The sequence below is a fragment of the Dipodomys merriami genome, unplaced genomic scaffold (assembly GCF_024711535.1).
Source record: "Dipodomys merriami isolate MVZ:Mamm:240054 unplaced genomic scaffold, mDipMer1.0.p SCAF_19, whole genome shotgun sequence".
In the NCBI taxonomy this organism is placed as follows: Eukaryota; Metazoa; Chordata; class Mammalia; order Rodentia; family Heteromyidae; genus Dipodomys; species Dipodomys merriami.
This window is the reverse complement of record NW_027203270.1, coordinates 20,881,759-20,908,880: the sequence shown is the minus strand read 5'-3', so window position 1 is coordinate 20,908,880 and position 27,122 is coordinate 20,881,759. Positions and strand designations below refer to the sequence as shown.

At 44.1% G+C, this 27,122-nt stretch overlaps 1 protein-coding gene across 1 annotated transcript; it reads right to left on the bottom strand.

Moving 5' to 3' along the window:
• Window positions 1-650: 650 nt before the first annotated feature.
• On the bottom strand, window positions 651-26,841 carry LOC138830849 (ADP-ribosylation factor 2). The gene is made up of 5 exons (XM_070027665.1): window positions 26,724-26,841; window positions 24,007-24,166; window positions 17,386-17,496; window positions 5,871-5,995; window positions 651-4,093 (listed from the first exon to the last, which is right to left on the bottom strand). Exons 2-5 carry the CDS (start codon window positions 24,152-24,154, stop codon window positions 3,932-3,934), a joined length of 546 nt encoding a protein of 181 aa, XP_069883766.1. The 5' UTR covers window positions 24,155-24,166; window positions 26,724-26,841; the 3' UTR covers window positions 651-3,931.
• Between the last annotated feature and the right edge of the window lie 281 nt (window positions 26,842-27,122).

Sequence of the window (27,122 nt, the reverse complement as noted above, 5' to 3'; positions counted from 1 at the left end):
TGAAGAGAGGATGTTTGCAGTGTGGATACACACTGTTGCTCCTGCTGCTGCCGATTTATCATTATGGGCACTCAAATTGCCCACTGCTCCAGGTCCTAATCTCTTCCCAGGCATACCCCCAGCTGTCCCCTTGTTTTCTGGGTCACTCTCTCCTGTTGTCCTACCCTTAACAGGAGGGAGACTGATTTTCCAGTGTTGGAAGCCCCAAGCACCCCAACAAGGGATACACACAGGGCAGCTAGGGTGGAGCAACAGCACCACCTAGTGGCAAGCAAGCTACACACTTGCAAAGCAGTTGGTCTAATGACATCTTTGTGTAAGTCACCTAGTCCAGCTGTTCACCAATGTTTGAGTGTGGCCAGAGCATCTTCCTAAAGCGGAATTTTCGTGCCAGACATTTGAGTAAAATCACAAAACAAGAGTGTTGCTTTTCAGGGACCACAGGATGGTAAAAAAAAAAAAAAGAAAAACAGCCAAAAAATAAAAAACTCCAAAGTTTAAAAAGCATCCCTGTCAAATCTAAAGACAGAAAACAAATCAGTTGTTGGGAGTTGTCTCAGGCCAAATGATGTACAGGAAATGATAAGGATAAAGAATGACTGGTAAATGGTAGTATCTTTTCTTCAGTATCTTTAGTATCTTTTCATCAAATTGCATATCTTCATGGGTCAGCTATATGATAAAGGAATCACATCTCAAGTAAGCCAGTAACAAAAGGGGTTTATAAAAATTTTGTGTGAAAAGAAAAAATACTTCTTCACAGCATATGGGCAGATTTCCTATGTACTGGTGGACTTCCTCCCTGTGAAGGACACCAGGCAAATGAAAGGTCTCACAGGGGAACCTACTTTCAACTCCGACTATGTGCTTTCTCCTGAGCAATACATAGCAGTTTCCTCCACCCTGTTGGGGCATCTGGTGTAATAAACCAAATTGCATGCTCTGCAAAATATAAAACTGACTCAGAGTTCCATCCACACCCCACCTTAACCCTTTCTGGCCATTCTCAAAGACCTGGGACTCAGGTCTTTGGAGACTTGTTGGAGACTTGTTTCTAGCCTGGGAAGTGGAGAATCATAGGCTAAGAAGCACGGCAGAAACTGGGCAAAGCTGCAGGCTGGATCCCACGTACCCCTTAACACCTGCTGCCACCATAGCTGGTAGTGGTATCCCTTCCCCTCTCCAGGGGGCAAAGCCCATGGCCACCTAACCATGAAAGTCTTTCCTGGGGCCCAGCTCACTAGTCTCAGGACTGATGTTATGGTCTGGCCTATAGCACGTGAGCACTTTTTTTTTTCTAAATCTGAGACTGGGACTTGAACTTGGCACCTAATGCTTTCACTCTCTGGCTATCACTCTACCAACTGAGCCCTACTTCCAACCCCTCGTGAGCACTCCTAAAGCACTTCTAAAGCATTCTGGCTCCTCTCCTGTGCAAAGCAGACCATTCTACATAAAGAGGAGGCAAATCAGTGGTCACCAGGAGTTTAGGGGGAGTATGAATGAAAAAAGTTGTAAGAGCTTTTTTTTGGTAGGAATGGAAATTGAAAAAAAAAAAAAAAAAAAAAGGAAGCCAGATGTAGGCAGCTCATGTACATAATCCCTAGCTACTGGGGGGGGGGGGAAGGGGGGGGCTAAGTCTGAGGACTGCAGTTCAAAGCCAGCCAGAGCAGCAAAGGACATGAGACTTTTTATCTCCAATTAACAACAAAAACAAAACAAACAACAACAACAACAAAAAACCACAGACAGTGCCTAGGCGCTGAGTTCAAGCTCCAGGACCAGCACGCACACACACAAAAGTAGCACCTAGCAATATGCTTTTTCCACAAGCATCCCAGCTGGCTTTACTGCACTTTGAATGATTAGAAAGGACAGAGCTTTTAGCAGCACTGGGTGAACATTACTTTACTACAATGCTGACTGACACTGGGACTCTTTGAAGCCCCCAGGAAAACAGCAATGCAACATATGCAAAGGCACTTGGCATTGAACCCTAGGCAACCCTATGGGGCAAAGGTTTTAGTATCTCGATGACCAGTACACTGGTTAAGTAAGTACACTGAAGCTCAGGCAGAGAGTAGACAATAGAATGCTAAACATGACTTTCAGGGACCCAAGTCTTGGCTCAAAGCCACTACCCTGAACTGTCCCTACTTACACTCACCCTCGATTCCCCTACTCCAAAGTCACAGTGAGAGGTGGGAATAAAATACTAGAGCACTGCTAGGTCCTAAGGGTGGGAAAGCATATCCACAGTATCTCTGGTCTGAGCCCAGGGAGTATTCAAGAGCAAGTCCAAATGGAAAGAGAGTGAAAGCAGTTCAAGACATTCAGATGCATATGACTGTCCTTTCCTCCTTCCAAAGCAGTTCTTTATTATGCAATCAATCAGCAAGTGTTAATGAGGCCCAGCATCATGCCAGGTGCACTGTACTAAGCATCAATACACGAGTGTAAGAGACAGACGCTGGCAGCTGGAGGCACACAGGCTAAACAGTTCTCAGGAAGTGTTCTGTGGGTAAAACTCAAACCTCCTCTTAGCTGCCAGTATTGAAATAAACAGTCTTTCAGGTTAACATCTTAAAAGAAAAATATCACACCCCTCATTTGTCATGGCCTGAGACTGTTTCCTAGTATAATTCACTGGAATCACTAAACAAGGCTTCCTTTCATTGGAATTCACCTTATGTTCCCCTCTAATAGAACTGGAATCAAGATTTTTTTTTTTTTTTTTACAAAAGGAATTTTAAAAGGTTAAACACGGAGGTGCTTAGCAAAGTGGCTAACACTTGTCTGGACCAAGACACTTGATCAGCTCCAGGACATGCTATTAGTAGTACTTGAAGGACAACACTGAACACATTTGCCAACAGTTCCTAGGATGTTACTGCCTCCGGGAGAGGAGTAAATACCAGAGGGAGTGATCTAGACAAGAGATGATTTTCATAGCAACATTTAGCACCAACAATACCAGGCAATGCCAGGGGGTTACCAGGAACTTCACCCCTCCCCCACCCCAAATTAACTAGTTGAGTCGCTCGAACTCTTAGTTACATGGTTCTGGGAACAGAAACTAGCCTTAAGACAGCTGTACACTGCCTATGACTCCGCCCAGGAGCCAGGAACTACGGAGAGCCTCCAGCTTCCTGCTTTAACATTCAGCACAGAGGAGGGAAGTGGAGGCAGCAGTCTCAGCGGGGCCTGAGACCCGAGATGGTGATATCAGAACACAAAAGCAACCTCACCTTGCTTCCTCTACCCAACCCCACTTCCACTGTGGACCTGGGGCCCCAGAATCTCCACATGGCAAGTAAGGTAGGGGCTAGAAACATCTAGTGTTACAGTCTTGATACTCTAATGAAAAAAGATCACTGATTTCTTTGACCAAAAAAAAAAAAAAAAAGAGCATGTTAAACCTGGAAGCCTGGGCTGAAGCAGAACTTAAGAGAAAGGTTCCAGAGGGAGCCTCTGCCACCTGGAGTGAACAAGTACCTTTACTCCTGGAGCCTGCTTTAAAGCGCTGAAAGGTGTGAGCAGCTAGCTTTGGCATAACAGGAAAGAACTGATGATTCATTCCTCCGTTTTTACAAAAAGACACCAAAGTCTAATGGGATTCCAGGTATGCAGACATGCTAGACTCAGTATCTCATGCTCCTGCTCTCTTCCTTTCTATCCTGAAGGTCCTCTGGTTATCATGTACCAAGGAGTCCTCTGCAGAAATGACCACTGAAGCTACTGAAATGGAGGGTAGTGTTTAAAATGTAACACTGGTTGGCTGAAAATACTGGATTTTCTTATAAAGTGTGTATAAGGCACGGTGTGAGAAAGCTGCCCCCACGCCCAGCCCCACGGCTCCTCCCACGCACACATGCACACAGAAGAGGCCAGCTGGTTTTGCCACAATGCACAGAGAATGGATTGCTTCCCATCACTTCTGGTTTTTGAGCTGGTTGGAGAGCCAGTCTAGGCCTTCGTAAAGCCCATCTCCACTGGTGGCACAGGTGGCCTGAATGTACCAGTTTCTCTGGCGAAGGGAATGTAAGCCGAGCTTGTCCGTTATCTCTGCTGCATTCATTGCATTGGGAAGATCCTTGAAAGAGAATGCACACAATCAGTTTACCATGCTGTGTCCACGCAATGGAATAGGCTCTTCCTCTTAAATGTACCCTACCCCACAGCCTTCTCTTTACAGACCCCAAACCTTGAAACCATCATTTACTTTCTCTCAGGTCTGAAAATTCCAAAATACCTGCAAAATCTGACCACTTCCTACCGCTTCCACTCCTACCACCATCAATCCAGCCTTACTAAGCTTTTTTACCTGGCTTACCAAAAATGCTTCCTGATTGGTCTCCCTGCTTCTGCTCTGGCTCCTAAAAGCTTGTTCTCAACCCAAGAGTCAGAGAAAATCAGATTAAATCATTCTTCTACCAAAACTGGGCCACAGCTCCTTTTACCAGGAAAAGCCTAGGCCCTTTTGATGGCTTGCAAGATCCTCCAGGTCCCAAGACCCTGTTGCCTCTCCTCCTGCCTGCTCTGCCTTTTTAATATAGGACCCACCACATGTGAACACATTTAAAAAGTTGTCTGATGTAACGTGGCACCCAGTAAGCTCAAACTAAATCTAAATACATGAGCAATGAAGAACAAGGATGATCTAGAGGTACTGCTATGGAAGGATATCAAAGACAAGCTAAGTAATAAAACAGGTTGCAAGACCAAATGTATAACAGGCTAGGATGTAGTTCAGTGACAAAGCGCTTGCCTAGTAAATGCAATGTCCTGGGTTCGGGTTCCCAGTACCAAAATAAGAAAACTAAAACAAAACAACAAAACTGAATGCATAATTTGATCTCTGGAATTTAAATGTAACACAACCATAATTTTCTATCAATATAGAAAACTCAATCTCTTTCCATAAGAAATTTCAGTGTTTTATTCTAAACAGAACTGGAACATTTCGCCTGATATTCTGAATCGCATCTCAGATTTACACCTTGAATTTGTTGTTTTTACCATTAAAAACAAACTCATTCTTTCCTTTTTTTTTTTTGCCAGTCCTGGAGCTCAGGGCCTGAGCACTGCCCTTGAGCTTTTTTTGCTCAAGGATAGCACTCTACCACTTGATCCACGGCATCACTTCTGGCTTTTTCTGTTTATCCACATAAACAGAGGAATCAAACCCAAGGCTTTCTGCATGCTAGGAAAGCACTCTACCACTAAGCCACATTCGCAGCCCTCATTCTTTTCTTTTTAAAAGTCCGTTATGTTCACTGGTGAAACTGCCTGACATCCATCACAAGTAGCAGGGTAACAGCTGAGTACACCCTGGAAAATCATGATTACCATGAATGGGATGACAAGAGAACACATGTTTAATAAAGCTGAAGTGACAAAACAGGCCACAACCATGTCATAACAATATGATATCAATTATGTAACAAATGCATTCTTGAAGAAGGAAACACAACACTGCGGCAGCCGTCACCCCTGGCTAGCACGCTTCTGCCTTCTCTGTCGAGCTCAGTTCAGATGAGAACCTGAGGCTGGGCAGCTGTCACTGCTTTACAACGGGCCCATCTGAACCCTCCCATTGAGACTGTCCCTAGAACTCAGATGTCATCTGAGCCACTCTGCTCTGCATTCCTCCTCACTCACCACCCGACCTATAATACCTCAATCCACCACATGTAAGCGACTCCAACACAAGACCTTCTGTCAATCTCCCTTTTCTGTGCACCTGACACCTGAATCAAAGCCTAGAACCTAGTGTCTACTCAGTATTTACTGATTGAATGAATGACATCCTAAAAAAGGACATAGGATTGATCTAAGGGAGACAGACGTGTCTCAGTATTCAGACATACCTGTTTATTTACGAACACCAATAAGACTGCATCTCGGAGCTCATCTTCTGCCAACATCCTGGTTAGTTCTTCCCGGGCCTCATTGACCCGTTCTCTGTCATTACTGTCAACCACAAAAATCAGACCTGCAAAGAAACCCCCAGCATATGAGTGACATCCACAGGGCAGCACAGCTGTTTATCTGGTCATACTGCTCCTCCCTCTCTGCCCTGCACACGTGTGCTTTCAAAAACGCAATCAATTGTTGAGGACACAGCACACCCTGACTTAGGAACCTTGCTGCGTGCCACTCCATTCCTTTCTAGGCATAGCCCTTCACCAGGCTGACAACAATATATAGTAAGACATAGGGCTCATAGGGCTCCGGTCTTAGTCACCTAATTTCTACAGCAGGGGAAAAAAATGTCATTTCAGAGCAGGTCCCCTAAAACAAAGCTTGACACAAAGGAAGGCCTGGGGGCAGGTATTTTATCTGGGAAGGAAACCCTAGGAGGAAGGAAGGAGAAAAAGGAAGGAGTAAAATGAAGAAAGAGGGATAGCCAAGATAAAAGTGAACACGTTTGCTGTTGCTGGATATTCTAAGAAGCCATATGAAAAGCCTCTCAGTATGGTCCACTGGGTTCAAGAGGGGCAATGTTTAAGATTCCATTCTTAACAGTTGGCTCACGCCTGTAGTCCTAGCTACAAGGAAGCTGAGATCTGAAGATCATGGTTCAAAACCAGCCTGGGCAGTAAAGTCAGTGAGACTCTTATCTCCAATAAAACACCAGAAAACCAGAAGTGGCACTGTGGCAAGTGGTAGAGTGCTTGTCTTGAGCTGAGGAGCTGAGAGACAGCGCCCAGGCCTAAGGTCAAGCCCCATGACTGACAAAAAAAAAAAAAAAAAGATTCTGTTCTTATTTCCAAGGGCTCAGAGGAATGTCTATATTGTCACATGCATCTCTATAGTAAAGAATCTGGGGCCCCTTGTGGTGGTACATACCTGTAATCCTACCTAGTTGGGAAACAAGAGTGCTTGAGGAGACCATAATGGGCAAAGTTAACAAGATCCTATTCCAAAAACAAAATGTAGGACCAGGAGCCTGGTCCAGAGAGAGTAGAGCTCTTCCCTGGCCTGCATGAGGGGTGGGGGAGGGAGGAGAGATCACAGAAAGAAAAAAGTAGAAAAAGGGAAAGGGAAAACAATCCTTTGTCCCCAGAATTTTCAGAGAGGAGTGTCTGTGATCATGGTGGGCTCCCATCTGGTGGCTTATGCTAGTTAGTGCTAATAAAATTGAATTGGAGAGGGGCAGGGGAGCAGGGACTCACATGGCCAATGAACCCATCATGTATCTGTAAACAAGCCCCTATAAAAACCATACAGTGAAGTTCAGGCATACTCTCCAGCAGTACTGCAGCAAATCATCCTGACTCATCAGGGAGTGGGCAATAGAAGCTTGGTGTTTAGTACTTGCCTAGGTCTATGTGCCTCTTCTTTTTTTTTCTTTTTTTTTTTTTTTTAACTCAGGGCACTATCCCTGAGCTTCTTTGGCTTAAGACTATTGCTCTACACTGGAGCCACAGCGCCACTTCCAGTCGTTTTTGAGTAGTTTATTAGACTTTCCTGCCTGGGCTAGTTTCATACCATGATCCTCAGATCTCAGCCTTCTGGCTGAGCCTGGCAAACACCTCTCCTTTTGACTGGCTCTTTTTGCACTAATAAAACTCTTTAAGTATAAGCATTTTCCTGAGCTCGATGTCATTCAAAACAAAACCATCCCGAACAACAGAGGTATGGAAAACCACCACATCTATAGCCAACTTAGTCAGAAGGAAGGGTGGCTTGGGGACCCTCAACTTGCTATAGCTGGTGACTGAGAAACTCTTGTACACAAATGTGTCCTTAACCTGTAAGATCTGAACCAACTCCAGACAAGAGGGTCAGAAGTCTTCATAGCACCTAAGTGAAGGGACCGAAACCTACACATTAGCCACTAATACTCTGATTGGAGGAAGAAACAGGGCCAGAAGAACCTCCAGAGGAGGACCCAAAGTCAACACACTACTATGAAAGCAGGATGGGAAGACTTGCTCTGCTGTAGTGCACATGACAAGAACTATTTTAACTTGATGTTAAAACCTAACATGTGAAGTGGCTGCTAGAAGAACTCACTTGATCCTGCACTGACTTACCAACAGTCACAGTAGCTCAATTTCTGGGATAAGGGTGATAAAAAGCAGGCTTTTTTTAGACATTAGGAAGAATATCCTGGGAACTTTACAGTCACCAAAGGACCCCACAGTCTAAGACACAGCAACCTGGAGGGACTCAAAGAGCTACCAGGATAGCAAATAGATCAGAAACCAGGTCCTATGAAGGTAACCTACATAACCAGGGTGACTTGATTTGGAGAAAAAGCCTCAGTGAGGGACTGACAGCAGTCTGCAGATATCAGAAAGGCTCTGGTATAAAGGTTCAAGGTGTTTTGACAGAGCTCTATGAGGAGACTGAGGACCAGTGGGGAAACTACAGGAATCAGCAGAACCGTCATCCGGAGTGGAGATGCAGTGGGCTGACGAGGAGGTATCCCTGCGTGAGAAGTATATGTGCCAGTGTAAGACGCAACCTGTGGGAGCAGTGCAGAAGGGATAAAGAGTGGGATGAATGGGCCTCTGGGTTCTTGACAAGGAGGTGTCACAAATAAATCTAGGAGAGAAAACCAAGGCTAAATCTCTGCCTAGCCCCCATGTATGTCCCTGCCTGACCGGTATCTGCAGCTCCCCCAGCTTCTTCATATTAGTACTTTGTGTGAATTAAATTCCTGTCAGGTTCATTACAGATTTTAAAAAATAAAAACATTCCTAACTTTTGCCGGGCGCTGGTGGCTCACGCCTGTAATCCTAGCTACTCAGGAGGCTGAGATCTGAGAATCGCGGTTCAAAGCCAGCCCGGGGAAGGAAAGACCGTGAGACTCCTATCTCCAATAAACCACCAGAAAACCGGAAGTGGCGCTGTAGCTCAAGTGGTAGAGCGCTCGCCTTGAGCTGAAGAGCTGAGGGATAGCGCCCAGGCCCAGAGTTCAAGCCCCATGACTGACCAAAAACAAAAAAAACATTCCTAACTTTTCACAGCTCAAAGTTTGCTATGCTACTAGTAGCTCTGGACTCTGGGTACTAACTATGCAAGACAAGTTATCTAGACATTCAAGCATATTCTTAGTCTCAAATGCAAAAGCAACCAAGAAGAAATTGACATACTAGGTCCTATTTTAAATCCTGTTTTTATATCAATTCTTACCTAAGAATTCAGCATGACTACTTATGATCTAAGAAGACACATTTACACATGAAAAATATACTACAGTGTTCTTTAAAAAGGGCTATATAAAGCCGGGCATGGTGGCTCACACCTGTAATCCTAGCTACTCAGGAGACTGAGATCTGAGGATTGGGGTTCAAAGCCAGCCCTGGCAGGAAAGGCTGTGAGACTCTTATCTCCAATTAACCACCAGAAAACCAGAAGTGGCATTGTGGCTCAAGTGGTAGAGTGCTTGCTTTGAGCTAAAAAGCTCAGGGACAGCTCCCAGGCCCAGAGTTCAAGCCACATGAGCGACAAAAGGATAGGAGAGGGGAGGGGAGGGGAGGGGAGGGGAGGGGAGGAGAAGGGAGGAGAGGAGAGGAGAGGAGAGGAGAGGAGAGGAGAGGAGAGGAGAGAAGAGGGAAAGAGGGGAGGGGGGAGAGGAGGGGAGAGGAGGGGAGGGGAGGGGTTCTTGAGGGCACCAGTGGCTCACACCTGTAATCCTAGCTACTCAGGAAGCTGCCAGCTTGGGCAGGAAAATTGTACTAACCTCAAGCAAAAAAGATAAGGGGATAAGAGACAGCACCCAGGTCCTGAGTTCAAGTCCCAGTATTGGCAATATAAATAAATATAAAAACACCTGGTTCTCTATGGGTTCTTTATGGAAGGAAAATGGGAATGATACAGTGACTTTTCTGTGTATATTCTCCTTGTTTTTGAATTTTAAACAACATACATACATCATCATCCAACATATTAATGAAAGTACATTCAAGGAAAAAAACGGTTCAACAGGATAACTATTGGACTTTTATGTACTCTGTACAATATGTCACTAAAAAAAATCACATAGCCGATGCTGGTGGCTCACACCTGTAATCCTATCTATTCAGGAGGCTGAGATCTGAGGATTGCGGTTCAAAGCCAGCCCTGGCAAGAAAGGCCATGAGACTCTTATCTCCAATTAAAAACCAGAAATTGGCACTGTGGCTTAAAGTGGTAGAGCACTAGCCTTGAGCAAAAAAGTTTAGGACAATGCTCAGGCCCAGAACAGATTAAAAAAAAAAAAAAAAATCACAGCCAGGCACTGGTGGCTCAGGCCTGTAATCCTAGCTACTTAGGAGGCTGAGATTTGAGGATCAGGGTTCAAAGCCAGCCCGGGCAGAAAGTCTGTGAGACTCTTATCTCCAATAAAACCACTAGAAAACCAGAAGTGTTGCTGTGGCTCAAGTGGTAGAGCGCTCGCCTTGAGCTGAAGAGTGCAGGGATAGCACCCAAGCCCAGAGTTCAAGCCCCATAACCACACACACACACACACACACACACACACACACACACACACACACACACACACACACACACACACACACACACACACACACACACACACACACACACACACACACACACACACACACACACACACACACACACACACACACCACATAAACAGTTCAAATTCATCTGTATAGGTGAAATTCATACACACACACACACACACACACACACACACACACACACACACACACACACACACACACACACACACACACACACACACACACACACACACACACCACATAAACAGTTCAAATTCATCTGTGTAGGTGAAACTCAGACAGTTAAGCATCTTTTTTTTTTCTTTTTTCTTTTTGGCCAGTCCTGGGGCTTGAACGCAGGGCCTAGATACTGTCCCTGAACTGCTTTTGCTCAAGGATAGCACTCTACCACTTGAGCTACAACGCCACTTCCGACTTTTTTGTGTATGTATGTGGTACTGAGGAATCGAACCCAGGGCTTCACACATGCTAGGCAAGCACTCTACCACCAAACCATATTTCCAGTTAAATGTCTTTACAGAGAGCTAAAGTAGTCAATAATGTCTATCGTACTCAACACACTCATGAAAAATATACATAGAAGACAGCCTGACCTTTGTGAAACTGGCATAAAAAGCCAGGACAACACACCCTTACCAATCATGGGGTAAGTCTACTTTTCAAGCATTTCCCTTTGCTATTTCATAACAAGCCCACAATATCTATCCCAAGGTCTTAGTATACAGCCAGCTCCCTACCATTGAAGCAATAGCAACTGAACTTGAGTAAAATTGGATTTGTTTCAACGTAAGATTGAAGAAAAAAGGCACTTCAACTTGGAATCTGGACAGGGTAGAAAAAGGAATCCTGCTAGAGGATAACAAAGTTAAACTTCAAGTTGGAGCCAAGACCTCCCAAGCACAGAACTAAGCATTTCACAAATCTCTCATCTCAGCCACCTGATGCAGGCAGAAAGCTTCATCTCCATTGTGAGATGAGGAAATAGAGACAAAAGCAATATGACCTAATTCTCCCCAAGAGTTCACAGCAGAGTTCTGGTTCAGACCCACACAATCTAGTTTGATTATAGATAAGCAAGTGCAAGGGATTGGCCAAGTCAGCAAGTACCAGTTCAAAACAAATGGACTTGCTAAGCATCAAAACCTAAAAACATGAAATTGAAAAACCTAATCATCACCACAGAAGGTGGAAGGCTATCAAATCAATGACTGTGGGATAACAACAACAGTATGACTGTGCTATTTTTCCTGACTTCCCTATTACAAACTATTCCAAGGAAATCAAGTATCTGATGAGGAAATTCTTATAGCTAGTCAGTTCAGTAGGACTTACAAGATCTAGAGAAATCACTGTGGTAATTGCAAGGATGTAATGGACCTAGCAACAGTCCATTTGTAGACACTGAAATTATGAGGTGAGAGCAATGGGGAACTTCACCTAGGGGAGCTGTTTAAAAATGTAACACAATCTAGGTAGTCATTGTTTAGAGGGTACAGGATTTCAATGTCACAAGACAAAAAGAGTTACAAAGATAAGCCAGATGCTGGCTACTCAGGAAGCAGAGATCTGAGGATCACAGTTTGAAGCCAGACTGGGCAGAAAAGTCCATGAGACTCTTATCTCCAATTAACCACCAGGAAACTGGAAGTGACACTATGGCTCAAAGTGGTAGAAGGCTAACCTTGAGCAAAAAAAACCTCAGAGACAGTGCCTACCTAGGTCCTGAGTTCAAGCCCCACAACCAACAACAACAACAACAACAACAAAAAGAGTTATTAAGATGGACTAAGGGGGCTGGGAAGGTGGCTCAGTGGTAGAGCGCTTGCCTTGCATGCTCGAGGCCCTGGGTTCAATTCCTCAGCACCACATAAGCAAAAAGGAAAAAGCCGGAAGTGGCGCTATGGCTCAAGTGGTAGAGCGCTAGCCTTGAGCTGAAGAGCTGAGGACAGTGCCCAGGCCCAGAGTTCAGGCCCCACGACCGGACCCAAAAAAAAAAAAAGATGGACTAAGACAGCCATGATGTACTATACTGTAAATGCTTTATTACCACTACACATTTAGAAATGGTTATGATAGTAAATTGTATGTATTTTTTCAAGAATAAAGAAAAACAAAACCGGGCTAGGAAGGTGGCTCAGTGGTAGAGCGCTTGCCTTGCATGCCTGAGGCCCTGGGTTTGATTCCTCAGCACCACATAAGCAAAAAGGAAAAAGCCGGAAGTGGCGCTATGGCTCAAGTGGTAGAGCGCTAGCCTTGAGCTGAAGAGCTGAGGACAGTGCCCAGGCCCAGAGTTCAGGGCCCAGGACCAGACCCCAAAAAAAAAAAAAAGAAAAAGAAAAAGAAAACCAAAAAGCCAATTCTACTCCTAGATTACACCCAATGAAAATGAAATGAAAACAAAGATACTAAACAGGAATGCACACAGCAATATTACAAAAGCCAAAAGACAGAACCAAGTGCCCACCAACTGATAAACAAAATGGCTTGTCTCCAGACAATTGAGTATTATTCAGCAGTAAAAAGAATGAAGTTCTGGGGTGGGAAGGTGGCTCAGTGGTAGAGTGCTTGCCTTGCATGCATGAGGCCCTGGGTTCGATTCTTCAGCACCACATAAGCAAAAAGAAAAAAGCCGGAAGTGGCACTATGGCTCAAGTGGTAGAGCGCTAGCCTTGAACTGAAGAGCTGAGGGACAGCGCCCAGGCCCAGAGTTCAGGCCCCACAACCGGACCCAAAAAAAAAAAAAAAGAATGAAGTTCTGAACATGCTACAACATGAATGAAGTGAAAGGATTCAGATACCACCTCCACCAGACCTGCCAAGCACAAAGGGACAAATACAAATTGACTCTACTTGTATGAATTATCCAGAACAGGCCAGTTTATAGACAGAAAGTAGCATAGTGCTTCCTAGGGGACAAGGGTTGGAGGGATACAGCTACTGCTCAGTAAGTACAGAGTTCCCACTGAGGGTAATAAGCAAGTTTTGGAAGTGGCTAGTGGTGATGGTTACAATATATTTGAATATAGTTGAATATATTTAACACCAGTGAATTGGTTTTTTTTTTTAATTTTCTAGACATGTTTTCCTTTAGTTCTTTTTTTGTACAAAGAGGTTTGCATTCAACATGTCAATTTAAGAGTACAATGCATCTTGATCCTTGTCACCCCTTCCATCATTCTGGCTCCATTTATTGCAACGCCACCTATCCTTTCAAGTTACACATATGTACATTGAATGCTATGACTCCATTCACCCTTCCTCTCTCCATTTGTCTACACACTCTCCCCTTAGGCTCCACTTCCTTCAAACAAAACACGTTTCCACTTCCTGGCATTCATTTTGTCAAACAGTTAGTTGTTCAAAGCAGTTACACCATTGGAATTCACCCCAAACACCACTAAGTTACACACTTAACAATGGGCAGAATGGTAAATTTATATTGTATGTACTTTAATAAAAGAAATTTAAATAAAGAAAATCTACTTAAGCTTGATGACTGAAGTCTGTGTTAGGATATGCTATAACAGAATGAACACTTAGGGAATATTTTTGCCCTCAAGTGAGTCTGAATCTAATCAAGCCTTTATATAAAATGATATCAGCTTATAGGAAATATACACATAATCAATTAAATGATATCACAACAAAATAATCAGTCAGGTCCAGAATATGAGGTAAACATCTAATAAAAATTATGGTGGTAACGAAGAGAGTAATAAAAGGCACACACTGGTGGTTCATGCCTCAAGCTACTCAGAAAGCTGAGAGATCTGAGGGTTGTAGTTTGAAGCCAGGCCAGGCAAGGAAGTCTATGAGACTCATCTCCAATTAACCACCTAAAAACTGGAAGTGGAGCTGAGGCTCAAGTGGTAGAACAAGGGGGGGGGGAGGAGGGAGAGGGAGAAGGAAAGAGGGAAAGGGAAGAGAGTAAGGAACTGTTGTAGAGTAAAAGACTAAGTGCAGAATGGAATGCAATGTACGAACTGTGATCCTGATGCAAACAAGTCAAACATAGAAAGACTATATTCCATACAAACATGGGAATTTGAATAAGGCTCATGTATCAGCAAAAAAGAATTATTGCTGAGTACTGATGGCTCACGCCTGTATCCTAGCTATGTAAAAGGCTGAAATCTGAGAATCAAGATTCAAACCCAGCCCCAGGCAGGTAAGTCCGTAAGACTCTTATCTCCAATTAACCATCAGAAAACTGGAAGTGGAGCTGTGGCTCAAAGTGGTAGTACACTAGCTTTGAGCAAAAAAGCTCCAGGACAGTACACATGCCCTGAGTTCAAACTCCACAACTGAACACCCCCCAAAAAAATACATACATGTGTGTGTATACATATATATATATATATATATATATATATGTATACACACACATATATATGTATACATATATATAGTTTTCAAGTATTATAATTGAATGGAAATTATATTTTTTAAAAAGCAAGGACTGAAAATGTTAAAATGCTTGCCTAGCATGAATGAGGTTCTGGGTTAACTCCTAGCAAGAAAGGAAGAAAGGAAGAAAGGTAGGAAGAAAGAAAGAAAGAAAGAAAGACAGACAGACAGACAGACAGAAAGAAAGAAAGAAAGAAAGAAAGAAAGAAAGAAAGAAAGAAAGAAAGAAAGAAAGGAGAGAAAGAAAGAGAGAGAAAAAGAGAAAGAGAGAGGGAGGGAGGGAGGGAGGAAGAAAGAAAGAGAAAGAGAGAGAGAGAGAAAGAGAGAGAGAGAGAGAGAGAAAGAAAGGAAAACAACAACTCATCAATTAGAAATGAACACTAAAGGCTGAATGGGCAAAAGACACTACTACATATAGGCTGGTAAAATGCTGGTAAATGGGGGGCGGGTTAGGGGGTAGTTGTGGAGGTGGGAGGGAAGGGATGGTAGGGGAAAAACAAAGGAGGAGGCAACAATGCTCGATAGGAAATGTACTCATGACCTTGCTCATGGAACTGTAACCCCTCTGTACAGTATTCTTACAATAAAAAACATACAAAAAAATGCTGTTAAATGTGGGTATGTCATATCCTCTGTATTTGTTGTAAATTTTCTATGAAGAAAGGCTTTTAAAGCTACATTATTTTAAAGATAGGCACTCTAATATCTATAGGCTGAAAAGATGACTATAAATAGAGTTAAATGCCTAAAGTAAGATTTAAAACAATGACGTAAGAAATAAAGGGATGCTTGCCTTGAGTATTTGGTCTAGGAAGACCAACAGATGTGTAAATCCTTACCATTAATACATGCAACCAAGATCCAGAGCAGCAAAACACATACAAGTCAGCTCTAAAATGAGTAATTTTAGATAATGTGAAGATTCTGCACGAGAATCAGGGTGTCTGGGCTGGGAATGTGGCTTAGTGGTAGAGTGCTTGCCTCATGTGCATGAAGCCCTGGGTTTGATTCCTCAGTACCACATACACAGAAAAAGCTGGAAGTGGTGCTGTGGCTCAAGTGGTAGAGTGTTAGACTTGAGCACAGAGAGGCTCAGGGGCATCGTCCAGGCCCTGAGTTCAGTCCCCAGGACTGGCAAAAAAAAAAAAAAGAATAAAAAAGAATCAAGGTATCTTAGTAGTTGGCAACATTCAGTAAGGTATCATTTACCTCAAATAAAGCCATAAAGAAGATTCAGTTCATTGATGGGCAAATGCATTAAGACTTGTCCTTTTAAGCCGGGCACTGGTGGCTCACGCCTGTAATCCTAGCTACTCAGGAGGCTGAGATCTGAGGATCTCGGTTCAAAGCCAGCCCGGGCAGGAGAGTCCGTGAGACTCCTATCTCCAATAAACCACCAGAAAACCGGAAGTGGCGCTGTAGCTCAAGTGGTAGAGCGCTTGCCTTGAACTGAAGAGCTGAGGGACAGCGCCCAGGCCCAGAGTTCAAGTCCCACGACCGACAAAAAAAAAAAAGAAGACTTGTCCTTTTAAGAAACCATGAACTGAGCGCAGTAGCCCATGCTTCTAAATTCCAGTACTTGGGGGGGACAGAAAAAAGAAGATGTAGTTCAAGACCAACCAGGGCAATAAAAAAAAAAAGCAAAGAACAAGTAGTGAATGCCTATAACCCCAACTTTGTGGGAGGTGTAGCGGATGGAAATCCAATACCAGCCTCAAAAAAAGCACATGACCCTATCTGAAAACTAACTAAAGAAACAACAACAACAAAAAAAAACAGGAATAAGAGAATAAGTAGTGATCTGGGATACTTAACAAAAATTAACTGAACAATAAAAACAAATCATGGTAATAAGGGAATAAGGGAACAAGATACCAGAATTGGATTCTAGGTTCAGCCTTTTTCTAGAGGTGTTTTAGATATTCTCAACAGGTTTAAAAATATTGACTCAATTCAAATTCTTCAAAAACTGGTACTTTGCCAGGCATTGGTGGCTCATACTTGTAATCCTAACTACTCAGGAGACTGAGATATGAGGATCAAAGTTCAATGCCAGCCAGAGTAGGAAAGTCCATAAGACTCTTATCTCCAATTAACCACCAGAAACCCAGAGGTGGAGCTGTGGCTCAAAGTGGTAGCCTTGAGCAAAAGAGTTTAGCCAGGGATAGCACACAGGTCTTGAGTTTTAAGCCCCATAACCACCACCACCACCACCACCAACAACAACAACAAAAAACTGGTACTTCATCTAAAGCATGTGTTAGTTCTCAGTGAAGTAAAACATGAAATTCATGGTGATACCCATTCTGGATTAAGGAGTTAATTAAAGTGGTCCTTCTTCTAGGGCCACATCTCCAAGACACTTCCCCATCAAGTGAGGAGTCCAGCAGATAGAAGGAATGACTGACAGTTCCCATAAAGCACCTGCAGCAGACATCACCAGGTGCATCCACCTGGGGACCAATTTGACATGTACCATTCCTGTCCTTACCTTGGGTATTCTGGAAATAATGTCGCCACAGAGGCCTGATCTTGTCCTGGCCACCAACATCCCAGACTGTGAAGCTGATATTTTTATATTCTACAGTCTCCACATTGAAACCTAAATAGAAAAAAGGGAGAAAAATTGTCTTCACTGGTTGAACAATTTAAAATAACTTCAACTACCATTTCTAAAACGCTTTGATAGTCAAAGATCTCTAGCTTACAAAGACAACATGCTGGCTTACTCTGCCCTTTATTGTGCCTAGTTTCTCAAACCATTTCTCCTCTCCAATCCCCACAGCAAAGAGGAGACATCCATGGAAGTGACTGCTGCTTCTCACTGCACAACAAAACAATCTACCTACATCTTCACACATAATCCTTTCTAGCTCCATCTTGGAGCAAGGAAGGGGGGCAGCTATTGAATGCCAATTCCCTACCCAGACTGTCTGGAACTCTTTTCATTGCTGACTTCTCACCCATCCAAACATCATGTCCTTATAGCATGCCTAGGCTTTTTTTATCTTAAAAACAAACAGGAGCTGGGAAAGTGGCTCACTGGTAGAGTGCTTGCCTTGCACGCATGAGGCCCTGGGTTCCATTCCTCAGCACCACATAAGCAGAAAAAGCCAAGTGATGTTGTATGGCTCAAGTGGTAGGGCACTAGCCTTGAGCTGAGGCGCTCACGGACAGCACCCAGCCCCAGAGTTCAGGCCCCATGACTGACAAAAAAAACAAAACACCCAAAACAACAACAAAAAAATCCTCCTTCCTTGATCTGCATCTTCACCTACTACCACCCTCTTCTGCTCTACAAAGTCAGTTATATTCACCAACCCCATACATAGTACTTTAGCTCTGATCTACCAGGGAATGCAGCTGGTTTCTCTGGGGTCAGCCAACCATCACTATGTCAGGGAAGCCCCCAATGCTTTTCAGCTCTTTCCTCATGTGACAACACCCTGACACTATTGCCCTCATCTTCTTTGAAACCTCCCCACTTCCCATGTTCTTCCTACCTCTATGGCTGCACTTTCTCAATCTCTGTAAGCTCCACCATATTCAAATGACCCTCAGGATGGATCCTCAGGATCTCCATTCTCTAACCATTCTCCTTTCTGGCCCCTGCCTAAGCAACCCCACTTATCCCCAGGCATCATAGCCATTTCTGATCAAACAATTCTCAGATATATACATATCCTTCAACCAGGCCCTCCTAAGCTGGCAGTTCCCCAAATACAGTGATCTGTCAAAAAAAAAAAAAAATGGATCTTAAGATCCTCACTCTTGGGGCTGGGAAGGTGGATCAGTGGTAGAGTGCTTGCCTCCCATGCATGAGGCCCTGGGTTTGGTTCCTGAGAACCACACAAGCAGAAAAAGCCAGAAGTGGTGCTGTGGCTCAAGTGGTAGAGCACTAGCCTTGAGATGCAGAGCTGGGGGACAGTGCCCAGGCCCAGAGTTCAGGCCTCATGACCGACCAAAAAAAAAAAAAAAAATGATCCTCACTCTTTGCAGGTGCTGGTGGCTCATGCCAATAATCCTATCTACTCAGGAAGCTGAGATCTGAGTATCACAATTTGAAGCTAGCCTGGGCAGAAAAGTCCATGAGACACTTATCTCCAATAAGCTGCACCAAAAGTAGCACTATGGCTCAAACTGAAGAGCGCTAGTCTTGAGCAAAAAGAGCTCAGGGACAGTGCCCAGATCATGAATCCAAACCTCACAACTGACACACACACAAAAAAAATCCTCACTCTTCAACCTGCTCCTCTGCTATTCATTCCTTTACTGATTACACTCTACAAGATGGAAACCTGGAGGTATTCTATGCTTCCAACTCTTACCCCAAAGCCCCTCTACCAAGCCTCATCAGTTCAGCCTCCTAAATATCTAATATTCTCTTATGCAGAAGACCATCTCTAGCCCTTAAGTAACTAATCCCTCTGAAGCTACTCTTCCTCTGCTAGCTAGACAACTTGCTAAATGGGAAACACAAAGTGTGGCTCATACCTGAAGTCCCAACGACTTGGGAATTGGACAGAGAGTAGGAGAATTTCTGTTTGAGGCAGTCTGGGTCAAAAGTTAACAAGGTCCTATCTCTACAGACAAGCCAAGTATAATGGTGCATGCATGTGATCTCACCTACACAGGAGGTATAGATAGGAGGATCACAGTCAAATGCTGGCCCCAGGCAAAATCACAAGACCCTGCTGGAAAAATAAATATAAAAGGGCCAAGAGTATTGTTCAAATGGTAGAATATCAGCCTAGCAAGCACAAGGCTCCAAGTTTAATCCTTAGTACCACAGACATACAAAAATATATATATATATTTTTTGGGGGGGGTCCGGTTGTGGGGCCTGAACTCTGGGCCTGGGCGCTGTCCCTCAGCTCTTCAGCTCAAGGCTAGCACTCTACACTTGAGCCATAGCGCCACTTGCGGCTTTTTTCTTTTTGCTTATGTGGTGCTGGGGAATCGAACCCAGGGCCTCAGGCATGCAAGGCAAGTGCTCTACCACTGAGCCACCTTCCCAGCCCACAAAAATATATTATATGTGACCATAATATGCATCACTTCTCTGAATATTCATATTTGATTAAAATATTTTAAATTTTTAAAAGTTTATAAATGGACATATTAAATTGTAACCGTCCTCAGGCAACCATCTGAAGTACAATTAAAATAATAATAAATACCAAAAAAAGAGTTGAGCATGGTGGCTCACACCTGTAACCTCAGCTCCTGGGAGGGTGAAGGCAGAAGGCTGGTCTGGGCTACTAAGTAAGACCACTGCCATCTAAAAAAAAAAAAAAAAAGGAAGAAAAAGAGGTTGGGAGGCAAAGAGTTAGGGAAATCTTTGCTTGGTTTTTCTAAGTCCTGAATATGATTGCTAAGACCCACAGTTGCCATTCAAAAATCTCAATTCTAGTTATGCCTTGTTTTGGTAAGAGACACTCATTGCACTGAAAAAAGCTAAACTGATGCTAAACAAGTATACAAATTCAGTGTCATTCCAAGTCCACAGCAATGGTGGCAAAAGAGAATTTAGCAAAAACTTCAAACTTTAATCTGGAGAAATAAACAAGTCAGCCTAACCAGGAAATTTCTGAAAATGAGTAATGAATTACTTCTAAGCTATGACCAAGCCCTAGTGACACTTGAATAGAGTTCTGATGATGACTACAACAGGAAGAGGTCTACACAGCAGTGAGAACATAGTACAATTTCAAATCAGCACAGAAAGTCATCCAATCAATGGCACCAAGTCACAATGTCCACCCCTGAAACAATAAGTAAGGCCAATGGACATGTGAATATATCCACTCACAATAAAGAAAATTCTAATTCAAATCAGTGGGTTTTTTCCCATCAGATGGTTAAATTTACAGAGGAAATGGGTACTTTTTTTTTGGGGGGGGGGTCCGGTCGTGGGCCTGAACTCTGGGCCTGGGTGCTGTCCCTCAGCTCTTCAGCTCAAGGCTAGCGCTCTACCACTTGAGCCACAGCGCCACTTCCGGCTTTTCTTTTTGCTAATGTGGTTCTGAGGAATCGAACCCAAGGCCTCATGCATGCAAGGCAAGCACTCTACCACTGAGCCACTTTCCCAGCCCCAGAAATGGATACTTTTTAGCAGTAGTGGCACAACCTTTTGGAGAACAGTCTGGCAACTTGGATACACATCTGAGATAAACATTTGTTGGTTTGGTTTTGTTGTTGTTGCTGCTCATACTGGGGCCTAAACTCAGGATTTTATCACTGTCAGTTTTTTTGGCTCAAGGTTAGCACTCTATCACTTGAGCCACACAAACACTTCTAGCTTTTAGGTAGTTAACTGGAGATAAAAGTCTCACAAACTTTCCTGCTCAGGCCAGCTTCAAACCAAGATCCTCAGTAGTTAAGATTACAGGCATGAGCTACCAGTGCCCAGAAGTAAGCATTTGTTTTAACATAGCAAGCCTTGTCCAGGAATTAGTGTAAGAAAATATAGTATAGGGGCTGGGAAGGTGGCTCAGTGGTAGAGTGCTTGCCTTGCATGCATGAGGCCCTGGGTTCGATTCCTCAGCACCCCCTAAGCAGAAAAAGCCAGAAGTGGTGCTTTGGCTCAAGTGGTAGGGCGCTAGTCTTGTGCTGAAGAGCTAAGGGACAGCGCCCAGGCCCAGAGTTCAGGCCCACGATTGACATTAAAAAAAAAAAAAAAATAGTATATATTTGCAAAAATTGTGAAAGATGTATGAGCATTATTTAAAAACATATAACTATCCATTCATGAAAATTACTTTAAAATATAATCATATATAGCTGGGCAGTGGTGGCTCATGTCTGTAATCCTAGCTACTCAGGAGGCTGAGATCCAAGGATCACAGCTCGAAGACAGCCAGAGTGGAAAAGTCCGTGAGACTCTTATCTTCAACTAATCACCAAAAAAGCTGGAAAGTGGAACTGTGGTTCAAGTGGTAGAGCACCAGCATTGCGTGGAAAAGCTCAGAGATAGCACCAGGTCCTGATTTCAAGCCCCAGGACCAGTGCATGTGTACATGTGAGTGTGTGCGTGCATGCACACACACACATGCACGCACACACACACATCCATATAATGGATAGTACCGTTATCAAAATTGGATGTTAGCTAGGCACTGGTGGCTTAGATCATGGGTCAAAGCCAGCCCGCAGGAAAGTCTGTGAGACTCTTATCTCCAATTAACTACCAGAAATCTAGATATGGAGCCCAAAGAAGAGCACTAGCCTGGAGCAAAAAAGAGCTCAGAGACAGTGCCCAGGCCCTGAGTTCCTGCCCCATGAGTGACCAAAAGAGAAAAAGTTGATGTTGATCTGTATGAGCCCCTTTCCAAACCAATCATGGCTTTATCTAGGCCAGCCCATTCACTGGGTCTCCATTGAAGCACTGTTTCTCAGGGACACTACTCCTGTGGGCTGCCTTGTGATCAGGCAGAAGTAGGTGGGGTCTCTCTCTCTCTAGCTGGTCTGTTTCCTTAAGGAGCACTGATGTCAATGGCTGGAAGCACCACAGCATAAGCACTTGCTAAATCTCTGCTGAGTCCTAGTTGCTGATGCCTTTCCACAGAACTGGGAATGCTCAAGGGCATGGACAGTGACAGGCATGACTCAAGCTTCCCCAGTATGATGATTCTGTTCACCTTGCATGGGCCATTTTACTAGACAGATGGGAAAACCCTGGTTCCTGTTCTTATTTACCTTGTTGGGAAGAAGAAAGAGTGAACAAGAAATTACAAACGTGCTGGAAGTTACTAAGAACACCAGGTTGCTGAGGAAACTTAAGTAGGGGGAAACTGGCTCAAGGAAAGGCATCCCCGAGAAATAATGTTTAAACTGAGACTAAAAGAACATGCTAGCAGGGCTGGAAAGTGGCTCAGTAGTAGAATGCTTGCCTTGCATGCATGAGGCCCTGGGTTCAATTCCTTAGCACCACATAAACAGAAAAAGCCAGAAGTGGTGTGTGGCTCAAGTGGTACAGTGCTAGACTTGAGCTGAAGAGCTGAGAGACAGCACCCAGGCACAGAGTTCACGACTACAACGACAAAAAAGAAAAAAAAAAAAAAAAGAACATGCTAGCATTCACTAGGCAAAGGCAAAGGGGCAAAGGAAGAAGGCATGAAAACATTTCACAGCGGAAATGACCTAGAAAGTGGACTGAGCCTATTATCTAACATGAAGCTGGAGAAGAGCCCACAAATGATTTTACAAACATATCTACCAATATCTTAAAAGTAGAATGTTTCTTAAATCTGTTTTTTTATGCATGCATGAAGCTAAAGGCAGCACATATTATTTATGCCATTAGAAAGAGCCAAGCAATCATGCTGTTTTTTTATGTTGGAAGAATACAGTTCTTAAATTATGTATGTGACTATTTTCATCTGCTCTTTGTCTTCCTCCAATGTTGCCACCTCTGAAGTTGTGCTAAGGTGAAAGGTAGTCCTTTGGGTTCTGTGTGTACCTATTCAACACTCAGGGCTGATGTTCGCATGCCATCCTGTGGAATGCACCAGGAGTTTGGGTTTCACAAGGCATGGCTTAAGTTTTGTCAAAACTGCTTCTGCAAAGCCCTTCAGGAGCCTACAAAACACAGCGCTATTCCCAATAAGACAAATAATGCCAGTTTGTCAAGTTTCTTCATTTGGACACCATCACATGTAGCTGGCTGAAGCCAGAGTGAAGAGAACTCACTCCATCTTTAAACATGAGAGCACACTCCACCAAGAGAGCTACCCACAGGAAGGCCAGCTGGAATGGAGGCTGACAGAGAGGCAGTGCCAGCTCCCACCTCAGGCTGGGACATAGGCTGACACAGGCAGGGAGGGCAGAGCCCTCCCCACCATTTTAATTGTTACTTTTTCTTCTTTGCCAAACAAACAGGACTAAATTTGCTAGCCTAGCCTGTGTTTATATAACTCCCTGTAAACCTAGGAATATGCCAGATGCAGAGAGGGCAATTAAGAAAATACGTAGAACCTGACTAGGATCCCCAAATGTTTCTGCTCTTGGTACCAACAAGATTTTTGAAAAGCAATGCCCAGTGTTATGAGAAGCACAGAAAATTGTAGCATACTACACTGCAAAGTGACAGTATTCAGGGCTGTTCACGTACCTATGGTAGGGATGGTGGTTACAACCTCTCCCAGCTTCAGTTTATACAAGATGGTAGTCTTGCCTGCTGCATCCAAACCTACCATGAGAATCCGCATCTCTTTTTTCCCAAAGAGACTTTTGAACAGCTTTTCAAAAACGTTCCCCATTGTAATGGAATTCTGCAACTCGAAAGAACAGAAAATCAAGTGACATAATTATTTGTTTTTTCTGAGATATAAAAGAATCATACATGAAATGTGCTACAATTAGAGATGGCTCCAAGACAAAAAAAAAGTTAAAGCTGGGCGCCCGTGGTTCATGCCTATAATCCTAGCTACTCCGGAGGCTGAGATTTGAGGATCACAGTTCAAAGCCAGACTGGGCAGGAAAGTCTGTGAGACTCTTATCTCCAATTAACCACCAGAAAACCGGAAGTAGTTCTGTGGCTCAAGTGTTAGTGTACTTGGCTTGAGCTGAAGAGCTCAGGGAAAGCACCCAGACCCAGAGTTCAAGCCCTATGACAATTAAAAAAAAAAAAAGTTAAACAATGTTACTTACAGCTTGACCAATAAGGAAAGAGTATGCTTTGGATTCAAAGGAAAAACAACCAAGCCTTTTGATGCTCTGCCAAGAAATTCTATTTTCCACTACAGCATCCAAGAAGGGCAATGGAACATCCTCAAGGCCATGCTATGGTGGTAGCCTTCAGTCATGTTAAATACAGAAACAATGCCACAATACACACACACACACATACACACACACACACAGTATCATACATACACATGCACACACCTCTCTGAAATTAAGTCATGAATCTTATTTTATATTCTATGAACCAAAGTTCTTTTTGTTTGGGTTTTTTTTTAACTGTATTTTTTTTGGTCTTTTCTTTTTTTTTTTTTTGGTACAGGGGATCGAACCCAGGACGTTGCACTTGCTAGGCAAGCGCTTTGCCACTGAGCTACATCCCAGCCCTGAACCAAAGTTCTTAAGACAGAGAAACATTCATTATGTCTTCTGCTAGCAGACAATACCAAGACCCAGAAAAGAACCCAAGAAATTTTCAAAGTTGAGGTTACAATTAAGTAAAATGTTCAACATTATGCATTACGGTTATTTTGGCTCACCTGGACTGTGATCCTCCCATCTGTGTTTCCTTTTGTGGCTGGCATAGCAGCCACGTGCCAGATCATTGTACTTCACTCAGAGCCTGGGATAACAGGTGGGTGACACCACACCCAGCCACTGAGTCTCTGGATCTTTTTACCCTGGCTGGGAGGCCTGAAACTGAGATACCCCACCCCACCCAAGATTCCCTACCCCACTTAAAGTAGCTAGGATTGCAGGCCAGAGCCACTGTACCTGGCTTGCTTTAAATATATATATATATATATATATATATATATATATATATATATATATATATATATATATATATATAAAGGGCTCGGACTCAGTCAGGGCCTAGTAGCAAAATGTTCTACCACATAAGCCACAATACCTATCATTTTTGCTTTAGTCATTTTAAAGATAGGGTTTCCTGCTTTTTGCCTAGGCCATCAGCTGACTGCCATCTGCCTCCCTCCTAGCTAGAAGGCCACTACACCCAATTTGTTCTTTGAGATAAGGTCTGGATAGCTTTTTGCCTGGGCTCAAACATTGACACTCCTATCTCTGCCTCTCAAGTAGCTACTATTATCTTTTTTCCTTTTTTACAGATGAATCTATTTTAATTGTGTGCTTGTCACTTGAGTAAAAGACTTCAAAATAGCAACAGATTTACATAGTTAACAATTCTTGGAAGTCTACAAAAGTTGTTCAAAAGGGAAGAGTCATCCTTGTTCCAGAAACAATGGTTTTTTTCCTTCTAAACTGCTAACCAAGAAAAGGATGTAACAAGGACAGCCAAACTCCCATTCAACCAGGTCCTAGTGATCTCAGAAGGGAGATTCTCCTCCCCACATCCGCCCCCCCCCCCAGTTCCAGAGGCCTTACAGAATTCCTGCACGCAAATAAAGGATCAGATGATCAAAGAATAATGACTGCATTAATTATTCGTACAAGACTCATAGGTTTAAAACAGCCCAGTGCAATGAAGCATTCAAAATCTTGTTAGGTGATAACACTTGGGATTCCTTTGTTGGGGTGAGAGGGGTGTGTGTGGAGTCAAGTGTCACAGTGGAGGAAACCAGACATAGGGAGCAGGAAGATATTTCTGGCTTCCAAGACCCTAAAGTAAGCAGGTGGCGCTGTGTTCCTCCGGCCTCTCTCTTCCCTTTCCTGGTCTTCCTCTCCCAGTGAGCGAGGTCCAAGGTTCAGATCTAAGGGAGACTCTCCGGACTAAGACGTAGCCAATCCAGGGGCTGCTGGCCATGCTCACCTTCCCCTGCCCCAATTACCCAATGTCCATGGGGGGAAAACCACGGCGAGTCCTTAAAGATACCGACTTAGAAAAGCCGCGTGGCCAAGCAGACCAAGCGGGCGGGCCGCAGGGTGCTTTCGGCCCCGGCCGCCAGGCCGCTCCCTCTCAGCCGGCCGAGGGTCACGCGGCTAAGCCGACCCTGCCCCTCTCGTTTCCCGGTTGCCGGGTCCTACAGAGGACGGGGAGGCGACAGTGAAGCCCAACCCCTTTCCACCGGCCACCATAACTCTCCAGTTTTCCGTCCACTGACGGGCCGGAAATCGAGCCAGCCTTTGAAGGCCGCTGTTCCGTCCCTCCAGCCCGCTACTCACCTGTCACCCCTCGGAACGCTGAGACACACTGCTCAGAACACCCCTACAGACTCCGCGGCCTTTAGAATTTAGGCTCCTCTCAGTAAAATGGCGACCTGCAGGGGGCGGGAACAGCAACCAACCAATCGCTCACTGGCCGTAGGAGTCTTTGTACCAATGATCACAAAGTTCCCTGAGTGACGACACATCTAGCCAATGCGATAGACAATAAGGACTGGAGAGGACGCGGGCCCGCCCCCCGCGACCTAGGCGACGGCACCAAGCTCTGGAAATGCCGGGTTCATCTTCCAATGAGAGCTCAGCGTGCCCCCTCGTGAGCCCTGCCCACGTGCCCAGACTGGTGCCACGTGAGACCAATCCGAACAGCAAAAGTATTTCCGATTGCACAGCCAATCAACT